The sequence below is a fragment of the Lutra lutra genome, chromosome 9 (assembly GCF_902655055.1).
Source record: "Lutra lutra chromosome 9, mLutLut1.2, whole genome shotgun sequence".
NCBI lineage: Eukaryota > Metazoa > Chordata > Mammalia > Carnivora > Mustelidae > Lutra > Lutra lutra.
This window is the reverse complement of record NC_062286.1, coordinates 116,776,916-116,787,603: the sequence shown is the minus strand read 5'-3', so window position 1 is coordinate 116,787,603 and position 10,688 is coordinate 116,776,916. Positions and strand designations below refer to the sequence as shown.

The 10,688-nt window shown below is 41.0% G+C and overlaps 1 protein-coding gene across 4 annotated transcripts in view; it reads right to left on the bottom strand.

Annotated features, from left to right (window-relative positions):
- Window positions 1–2,456: 2,456 nt before the first annotated feature.
- CSNK2A1 (casein kinase 2 alpha 1) overlaps window positions 2,457–10,688 on the bottom strand; it is a 54,432-nt gene continuing 46,200 nt past the window's right edge. For all 4 annotated transcript variants that reach the window (XM_047744527.1, XM_047744528.1, XM_047744531.1 and 1 more), the window contains 6 exons: window positions 10,319–10,429; window positions 9,313–9,414; window positions 7,836–7,936; window positions 6,833–6,981; window positions 5,794–5,880; window positions 2,457–3,821 (listed from right to left, as the gene is read on the bottom strand). In XM_047744527.1, coding sequence (XP_047600483.1) covers window positions 3,706–3,821; window positions 5,794–5,880; window positions 6,833–6,981; window positions 7,836–7,936; window positions 9,313–9,414; window positions 10,319–10,429 — 666 coding nt within the window. In that variant the 3' untranslated portion in view covers window positions 2,457–3,705. The remainder of the gene's footprint in view (window positions 3,822–5,793; window positions 5,881–6,832; window positions 6,982–7,835; window positions 7,937–9,312; window positions 9,415–10,318; window positions 10,430–10,688) is intronic.

Genomic DNA, 10,688 nt, shown 5'->3' with positions numbered 1-10,688 from the left:
TTAAAGGAAACTAGAAGTTTGAGATAATAGCATCTCTTGATTTCAATTTTTAAAAATTGTAGTTACATGAGAAGATCAAATGGCAATTCAAGTATATAATCTTGAAGAATTTACTCGTTTGGCACTGATCAGCAAGTGAACTTTTTCACTTCTTTTACCAGCCCTTTGAACAGTTTCTGTTTAAGCTGCCAAATATGTTCCTATAGGCTCTCCAGAACATCTTCAAGTCAGGCCTCTGCAAGTTGCCTCCAGGGGTTAGGTATCTCCAAGGCTGACCTTCCACAGGGCTTGCTACCTTTATTCAACAACGATCTTTTCTGCTATTGAACAAAGCTGTCTCCGTGGACCTCTTTATGTAAGCACCACTCAAACTTTCTAAAATCAGTGTTAGAGCTGAACAGCAACTGAAAAGACACCTCACCCAACCACACCCTGACCGAGCACACAGAGGACAAGGAAGTCCAGAGGAAGGATCGTACTGTGAATCACTTGCAAAGTCCAGGCCCAGAACCAATCCTCCATACCAGGGGGCCTGGGGAATCAGGGTTATCAACAGCATAGCAGGTGCCTGATACTTGACATTTACTCTCAATTATTCAATCCCAAGAAAGCAGTGGCCCCATTTTATAGATGATGAAACAGATTCACAAGTTAAGTAACTTGCCAAGGAGCCAAGTAAGTGACAAGGCAGGAATGAAACCAATCCTGTTTAGCAACAACACCATGCTTTCTTCACTGACTCTTGAGGTCAAAAACTTCCACTTCAGTGCTCCTCAACCAATATGAATCCATCCCACGTCACATCTCCATCATCCCAATATTAAATTCAGAGCACATGAGAACTAAGCCATCTATCACACACGGTGTCGGTTGGAGAAGCGTACTGCTCAGGCTGCAGGGACATTTCATTTGTTTAAATGTTTTTATTTAAAAAAAAATTAAAGACCTTCATGGCACAACTTCTTCCCAGCACAGTTATGTTTTATGTTATACCAATTACAATACAATTACAACCAATAAGTCAAGGGGGCGAAGGGAAACTTCGGACTTCAAACTTAAAAAAAAGTGGAGGGGGACCACTTCAAACAAAATTAAAAAATACTTAAAAAACCTTTCAGAGTAATTGCCAACACAACTGTCTTATATTGGCATTCCATTTCCTGCCATCTCATCAACGCAGACACAGGTAGTGCTGAGAAATAGTGTCCCAATACAAGGTATACAGATGAGGTAATTTACAACAACACAGAAGTTGTTACTCTGTAAACCCTTGCCCCCCACCCACCCGCCCAACTGGGTCTTCTTTTTTTCATGCTTCTGCAGTGACTCCTTAAGTAGCATTTTAAAAACTTCTATTTATTTTAAAAGGCTCTCAGGTGGCATTTCAGAGTCCTCTGCATTCACTTTCCGTCTCCTGCAAGGTCTGATGCGTGTTTAGGAGGTTCAGCTGTCTGCAGCTCCCCACATCAGCCTCAGACACAACTAGATTCTCTGAGCTATAAGGGTGGGATGTGAAGTCCCGATTTACAACCCTCCTCCCCACCTCGAAAGGAAGAATTCATTAGTCGTAAGTGTCCTGTTCAAATCACAATCCAGTGCAAACGTATCACAAACTGCAACTCTGGCACATCTGGTGCTTTTAGCTTCTGCACAAATTCAACATGGTAACCCCCACAGCATTCCAGGGCATAAAAGGGTTTCAAGAACAATAAATATCCACTGTTAAGTGGCCACAAGAAAGAAAATCACCCTGCCACACAGAATGTTTTCCCTATGGTTGAGAAGCATTATAAAAGGAGGCTTTAGCTTCCTCTAGAGTTTACCATTATATTCACGAAAGCCACCACCTTGATCAAGTTACTAGAGCCAAGATGGGTTATAAAGTTAGATAAGTTCATTAAATTCAACTCGTGAAACGATTACGCTTGTCTATGGCGCCCAGGCGAGAAAGGCTTATGATCTATAAAGGTAGGAGAAAAGGGAACTAAGACTTTAGGCCTTCAAATATGTTGGAAGAATTTTTCCTAGTTCCCACAAGCAGCTACTGTAATGAAAGAACAGGAGAAAATACAGAGCTGATGGTTTTGCTATTGTGCTTAAAAAACTAGGCTTCCTCAGTGAAGCACCTGATAAACTTAGGTGGTTGGATTACAGTGGAAAATCCACTTTACACACACACAAACACACAAAAACTGGCGACTTTTCCATCCCCAATCCCTGCACTGCTGAGACACAAAATGAGTTTTATGGCAAAGGATCCTTAATCCCCAGAGACGCTTTGGCTTGTGGTGCTTTTTTAAGGCCTCTCTGCCCTGCCCGGTACCATGGGTCAAATGAGGGGTGTATAAAAATGGGGGCCTTGGGAAGCCTCCACGGTACAGGGCTGCAGGCCCCTCGGATGTGAATGTGAGACACCCACCCAGCGAGACCTTCACACAGGGAACTTAAATCTAACCTTGATAAATAAAACCAAATGTTTATTTACACCAAAGAATTCCAACACTGGATCTTTCACATATGAAGGACAGAGTATTACATATATACACACAGCAGGGTGGCAGGGCTGTAGCAAGAGAGCTCAGAGTCCCCACAATTACAGGTCTACCACGTCGGGCTCACTGGAGATAGTGGCTCTGCTCCTACGTCTCAGATACATTTACAAGACTGAGGGGCAGGTCTTCTCACTGGATGGCATGTGAAGGAAGGGGAATAAAGAAGAAAAGAAGGTAGAAAGCTTACGATGAAACCTGGTGTGGCCACATCTTCCATTCGCTCTTAAAGAGTTGCTAGCATGAAACCTATACAGACAATGTTTTTCTTTTGTAAAAAGCAATAAGTTAAGCCCAGTAAGTAACTGAATTCAAAATGGCCAAGTCACAGAAAACTGGAAAAGATGTCTCCTTCCTCTCCCACCAGCTACAGAGCACACGGGGAGATGAGAGAGGAGAGGAGCAAGGTAAGGAGCCCAGGAGGGAAGGTATTAACAGAACTGAAACTAAAAGCAGAAGTGAGTTGGATTTAGGGTTAGGTCAGTAAGACATGATTCATATCCAACAGAAGTTTTCAGGACCTGTCTGCACTTTGGGGAGATTTTCAGCATCTCAATGAAACAAAGACATATTTCCACTAAATTCACCAGGACAACCCCACTGAAGCACTTGGAGTAAAGTGACCAGCAGTACACTGCTCTTGTAGCTTGGCCTTAAGCTTGGGCTTCCTCCTTCCTTCCCACCTCCCTTGAAGAAGCTACATTTTTGTAATCTCTGGAGAAGAGCATGAGATATTAACCCCCCATAGTGTGGGATGGTGGGGGAGCAGTGGTGGACATGGAAAAATATCTCCACCCAAATGCAGCAGCCGGGATTGAGGCTGGTTCATCTTTGTTCTTTAGTGATGAGAAACTGAATTTGAAAGGAGGGAAAATTTTTGTCCGTGAAATATTCCACCTGCAGGTAATTTTTCAGGGAATCCCCTGAGTTATGAAAAGTTCGAGTTAAAAAAAAAAAAGGAAAAAAAAAGAAAAAAAAAAGAAAATCAGCCTATTATAATTTTTTTTTTATGACTGAACTACTATAAATCCACAAGCAACGGTTCAGACACGGTGCTTCTGAAGTATTTTACCCCTCCCCGCCAGGCGCAAGCTGCATCAAGGAGAGCGCAGACTCCCCCCACCTCTGCTTAGGCATCAGGAGACAGAAGGGGCTGTTACTGCTGAGCGCCAGCGGCAGCTGGAACAGGCATCCCAAGGGGGTTGGCAGCAGCAATCACTGGTGAGCCTGCCAGAGGTCCAAGGGGTGAAGGGGTTGGCACTGAAGAAATCCCTAAAAGAAAACAGCTAACCGTGAGCCAGATACTAACCACAGAAATCTCAGACACCAGTTTTACACAGTACCTATTTCAAAAGTGACACAACAGTTATTTTCTCTCTCTCTTTGTCATCTCTACACCCCAGGTTGGGCCCCATGGGGCTCAAACTTAAAACCCCAAAGATCAAGAGTCACACACTCTTCTGAGTGAGACAGCCATGCAACCCAGTAATTCTCTTTCTGAAGGCCTCTACTCACCCAAATTTCTACAAAGTAAAACTAATTTCAAATTAAAATTAATTTCTAATCAACTTAGAAGAAAAAAAAATTTTTTTTTTTTTTTTTAAAGAAATGCAAACTCGGAGAGTTAAAGAAGTCTGTACAAAGCACACAGTTAGAAAGTGGCAACCATGTTTGAATTAAAACTGATGCCTGTCTAGGCGTCTATCCAACCAAATTTTCTGCTCTGTAACCTTTGTTAATACAGTGGTCACTACCCACGGGTGGCTACTGAGAATATGTAATGTCGCATCAAGGAACCCTGCTTTAAATTTTATTCTATTTTAATTAATTTAAATAGTCACATATGGCTAGTCATGGCCCTACTGAACAGGACAAGGCTAGAGCCAAAGCTCATGTGTTCTTGTATCATGCTGCCTAGTTAGCTGGAAGCTTTCAAAATTACCAAAAGTCATTTTCAGTGAGGAAATGGAAAAAAATTGTGTTTTAGAATTTATTGCCATTTGGTTTCTTCTACTCATCTAATGACCAGAATTACCTATCAGACTGCCCTCTTCAATCAACCAGTTAATTTTCAAATTGTTATATATGTATTTTTAAAAATAGGTAATATATTCATATGGTACAAAATATCAAAGGTTCAGAAGAGTATATAGTAAAAAATTTCTCTTGCCCTTTTGCTTGTATCCTTCCTGAAATATTTTATGTGTAAACATGAATATAATTGTGTAACACTGTGCATATAAAAGTCATATATAAGGAATGTGGTTATAGAGTTATCTATTGACTTGTCCACTCCTGGTCTTGGACATGGTTCTGCATTTTGCTCTTTTCATTTCCCATTATTCTGGAGTTGGAGCTAAAAAAGAACATGAGATACTTACTCATTCTTTTCTCTGGCTATAGAGCTTTCCACTGAATGGATGTCCTAAAACTGATTTAACCAGTTCCTTACTGGAAGCTGTTTTCAATGCTTTGATATTATAAATAAGGCTACAATTAGCAGCCCTGGACATATATCATTTTGCCCATAGGTAAGATACCTAGAGGGTAAGTCCTAGAAGGTAGCTAGTTCTTAAAAAAATAAACAAAAAAACCCAACTGTGACAACAATTTTGTGAGGGTGTATCAGTAAATGTCCTCACTACCACAAGCACACCCACATGGATGTTGCCCACATGTATAATTCTTAGGGGATGAGCCTACAGTTTCTTTTACAAAATTGTGTATTCTGTACACTCACTCACTCTCGATTCATGATGACTCAACAATAGTAAAAATTAATTTCATACATGCCTTTACAAATTTACTAGGCACATTATAGGCACTCTGGAGAACCATTCTTAGACACATACATGCCTATGTATAAATCCCACCTTTATCCCCACCCCTAATTTCTTAATCTTGCTTGTGAGGATCATACAACCATGGTCATTCTAAACTACAAGATAAAAAGATCTCTTCTTACTCTCCATGGTTTGTTGGGGACTTTCAAGTCCCTCTGGGAGAAATTTTTGGGACTCTGGCCTAGAAGAGACTGCTCATGCCCTCCCCAGTGTCCCTAAGTACACCGGGTGTCAAACACGCTGAAAGCTGGTGAGGCGACTGCACGGGGAGTGCTGCCAAGAAGAGAATCACTACGGAAAGGAGAAGCGCCACAAGAAATCAGGCCACAAAGAGAGAGCAAAACTAGAATAATTACTGACTTCTACTTTTGTCCCCCTAGGGAAGTTACCAGTGAACTGACCTGACATCATATTGGCGCTGCTGACAGGCGTACTGCCCCCCGGCATGCTAGACGAGCCCATTCGAGCCTGGTCCTTCACAACAGTATCTAGAAAAGACAAAACTGGTTAGGCTCTTCTATTCCAGAAGAACGTTAATGTGGCAAGAGCCTTCACCATGAATTTAGACAAGTAATACAAAACAGGACTATCTTTCTTGTCAAACTGTGGTAAGGCCAACTCTTAAACCAAATGGGAGGAAGGTGTGGTAATTATCCACAGCAGAGCTAATTTAAAACAAAATGATTTTGTTAGGTTTTAATGAAACAATACAACCTAACCTGGCCAAGACAATAATATATTATCAGAGCGAATTGCTTTTATTGCAGTCCACAGCTCAGTTGGTCAAGCACGGTGCAAAACTGGCCAAAACTACAGGTTTTGTGCAGGTTGATGCTATGATCAGACTTCACGCTCCATTTCAATTGGCCTGTCAGTTTGCTTTAGGTCTAGAAGATTAGGTAAGATTGTAATCAATTTACTACAAAACCATCTCGCCACTCTCCAGGAAGCAACTCAACATAGAGGCTAATGTCACAGTAAGGATAGTGTGGGACTAAGTGGCATTTTCACCCAGGACAGCAGTTAGTTATGGTCACAGACCTAGGTTAAGGTGTTCATACAGTAAATGTTCAAGCCTCCTCGGTTTTCTCCAACGAATGAGTCCCAGACAAGGTCAAATAAAGGGTTGCTATGCTAATCCAACTACTGCAGACTCAAAAAGCATCACCCACACAGGAAGAAAAGCAGTTTACTCGGGAGTGATCATGCGGCAGGCACACTGTTAGAAAACGACAGTCCTCTGAACAATTCTGTAAGACAGCTGCCATCACTATCTCCATGTGGAGAAACCAAGGCTCACTAACTTGACGGCCAGCTAAGGGAAGCTGGGATTTCAATTCTGCTGGGCCCAGAGCTTTCTTCACAACACATATTCTCCCCTGCCTTGTAGAGTCGGCTAGGTGGGCCTGCACAATCTGTGGATTGGACAGTTGGACTCACAGAAATAGGGGTGCTCCATGGCCTCTCTTGCCGTGAGCCGTGACTGGTGATCATATCGCAGCAGCTTGTCCAAGAAATCCAAGGCCTCAGGGCTGACAAGGTGCTGGTTTTCACTGTGGACAAAGCGTTCCCATCGCTTACGGGAGTGTCTGTAGAGCCAAATGGGGAATGAGAAATGGACCAATGGGGCACAGAAGCCCAACATTTTACTTCAACATCTTCTTTAGTGGCTAGGAGCCCAGCCACTAGCAAAGAGCGATCAAAACTCAAGAGGGTAGGTCTTCTACCACTCTGCCACTAGGAAGACAACAAAACTGAATGGAGAGACTAGAAATAGCAGTGTTGCAGAGAAGAGAAATCTGGATCCCCATGATTCTACAAAACATAATTCAGGTTACTATAGGATTAAGTGCTCCTGTGTTAGCAAAGAGGTCAGGTGTTGGGTTAATCAGATCTTTTCTACCCCCACACAAATTCCTGACATCTCTGCCACTTGGCCAGCAAAAGGCTTTTTGTCAGGCAAATCGCCCAGTCAAGTGGTTAATGAATTTGTATTTTGTCTAGTTCCTACTGTCAGAGTAGACTGTCTGCAAATAAGTCTTGAAGACTGTCTGCAAATAAGTCTTGAAGACTGTCTGCAAATAAGTCTTGAAGAATGCATTTACTTTTCCTATTACTCTTAGGGTTTTGTCATTTGCTAAATCAAGAGATTTCGAGTTTTGACTCAACTCAATCCTTCTCCTGAAACCTAACAATTCATTCACTGACAGAATCTGCCAACCATACTCTCCACACTCAGAATGCTGGTAAAGTGAATCTGGAAAATGGACCATTCAGTTCAGTGCTTTTGCCACAAGCCAACCTATGCAACACCCTGCCTCACCAGACCACTGACACACTTGCAGTGTTGGCAAAGAGAATGTAACTATTTTGAGGATCCAAAGTACCTGTTCACATCCAAGTACTTAAGGCATAGAAGCACAGATTTTGTTTTATGACTTACCTGCCTAAGATATCGTTGAAACGTGGATCTAATTCAATGTTGTATTTGTCAATATAGTCATATAAGTCTTCTGTCCCCAGAACCTTGGCTATCCTCACCAACTAGGATCAAAAAGAGACAAAAACCCACACCCCGAACACATTACATAATTCAGTCAACCAGTAAGTGAATTAACAGAAAAGGGTCACTATGGCTGAAGTTATGAGTGTGAACTCCTCACAATTTATTTAAGATTTCTGGGTGCCGAGGTAGCTCAGTTGGTTAAGCGTCTGCCTTTGGCTCAGGTCATGATCCCAGAGTTCTAGGATTGAGTTTTACATCAGGCTCTCTGCTTGGTGGGGAGTCTACTTCTTCCTCTACCCCTCTCACCTGCTTGTGATCTCTCTCTCAAATAAATAAATAAAATCTTAAAAAGAAAAGTTTCTGTGCATGGCAGGAAGGGATTTCCATACAGAATTTCCTAATTATTATGCAATATGACGGTGTCAGGAAAAAGCAAATGGTCTTATAACCTGGTTCCTTCCCCTTGAAACGTCTCCCCGGTCAAACTTTATTTCCCGCCTTCACAACCCAACTGAAGATGTCACTTTTTTTAGGAATATGCTCTTGTACTCAGACCACTCACTCCCACTAACTGCCTTTTGTAACTGGTCTACTCTAACATTTACAACTGCAACTTATTTCCTGATATGTTCTGTTCCCTTACTGGATAGACTATGAACTATTTGAGAGAAGGGACTATTTTTTTCTCCCCCCACCCCATATTCCTCAGTTCTGCATGGTCCTAACAATAGTTACTGATTTTAACTGAATTCAGGTGCTATTCTTTGACCCATTTAAAATGGCCATTGTGCTCAAACAAGACAACAGTACCTTCCATAAGGTCCTAGAATCATTCCAGATTCTTTTGAATGAAACGGCCCCTTGATCTTCAAGGGGAAGGGGAGCTAGTATAAAAAAACACCATCCATATTTTTACTGACAAACACCAACTTAATCCATAAAGAGACAAAAGGATCATAGAAATAACACATATAAATCAGTATGTTGGAGGAAATATTCCCAGCATGTTGGGGGAAACAACTCTAATGAAAGCTAACCACTAGGAGATTCCAAGGTAATGTCCTATTTCTTAAACTACTGTTTTTTTATTTGTATGTATGTTTTATAAAATATTTTACATGTATATTTCACAATAAAGCAAGCACATAAAAAGGCTAGGAGAAAAACTCTGATTTCAAAAAGCTAAACTGGTAGCTCTCAGAACATCAATCTGAAAATCAATGTAAGTTTGGCTGAACAAGTGATAAACTGGAAAATATTTTAGGGGCCCACCCTAAGAGATTCTGAATCAAAAGGTCTCAAGTGGGGGCTGGTCATTTGTATTTTAGCAAGATCCAGAGTTTCTAGTGGGTAGGCAGATCTGGCCAGCACTAAGTTAGCCCACTGGGTGCCCTAATGGGAACAACATTATCACCTGATCATAATTATCGTGTCCATGGAAAAATGGCTCCTTCCGGAAGATCATACTTGCCAGCATACAACCCAAACTCCACATATCCAAACTATAATCGTACATCTGCATTAAAGTAAAAAAGTCAGTTATCATACATAAGAATGAAATATCATTTCAAAATAAAAATAATTGCCTTATTATTTAAAAAAATATATATATATCACTCCATTGACTCAAAATCTGAAAACCAATAAAACCTTCATGTATTTTCTATTTTTTTCTATGTCCCCACCACATTTCAAAACAATCCATATTACTATTTGGAATTACTTCTTCCACTTACCTTAGAAGGTCCCAAATTGTTACAGCCCATGGGAAACTTTTAATGTATAGCATTATTTTATTGAATAAATGTTCAGACAGTGTTTTGTTTTTCATCACCATTATAAATAATGTTGTGAAGAATATTTTTATGCACAAGATGTTTTCTGAATTCAGGTTTATAGCCTCAGGATTCCAGAAAAGCAGTTTCTAGGACAGAGTCTGAACGTTCTATCTGATAACAACACCTGGGAGGACCAGGCATGAAAGGTACTTTCAAGGACTTTGTTTCTGTGAGGAGAAAGAGAACTCCCCCCCCACCCCCGCCCCTTTGGCACACGGAAGGTCTTTAAAATACAATTTAGGAAAATCACAAAAGAACATTTTTGAGTTTACCTTAACGTTGGTTAAACCTAGCACACAATTCTCAAACTAGCTCTGGAATTTCTGATTAGAGAAAGTATCTTTGGTGTGTCTTCTCTTCAGTTAGAGCAAATGCAGATCTATTCTGATTCTCCTGACATTATGACGATAAAAACAACATAAGTTATGACGGAGGAACAGAAGTGCCTCATACTTTACACTCGAATGAAAGGGACAGCTGTGTTATGTGCATAAACAGCCTACTCAAAAGCACAAAACGACATTTTTCACAAATTAAGTGAAAAATACAGGACTGAAATTTTATCTGCCCTTCTTTTCTCACCTGATAGTCTACAAGTAGTTCAGGACCTTTGAAGTATCGGGAAGCAACTCTGACATTATATTCTTGGCCAGGATGGTAAAACTCAGCCAAACCCCAGTCTATTAGTCGTAGCTGAAAGAAAAAAAGAGAATAAATCATGAGCAATTTTATCTTTCAAGCTACCCCTCACACTGCCATCAGAGTATTCTTAAAAATACCAGCCATGTCACTCTCTCTCTCTTTTTTTTTAAAAGATTTTATTTATTTATTTGACAGATGGAGATCACAAGTAGGCAGAGAAGCAGGCAGAGAGAGGAGGAAGCAGGCTCCCTGCTGAGCAGAGAGCCCGATGCGGGGCTCGATCCCAGGATCCTGGGATCATGACCTGAGC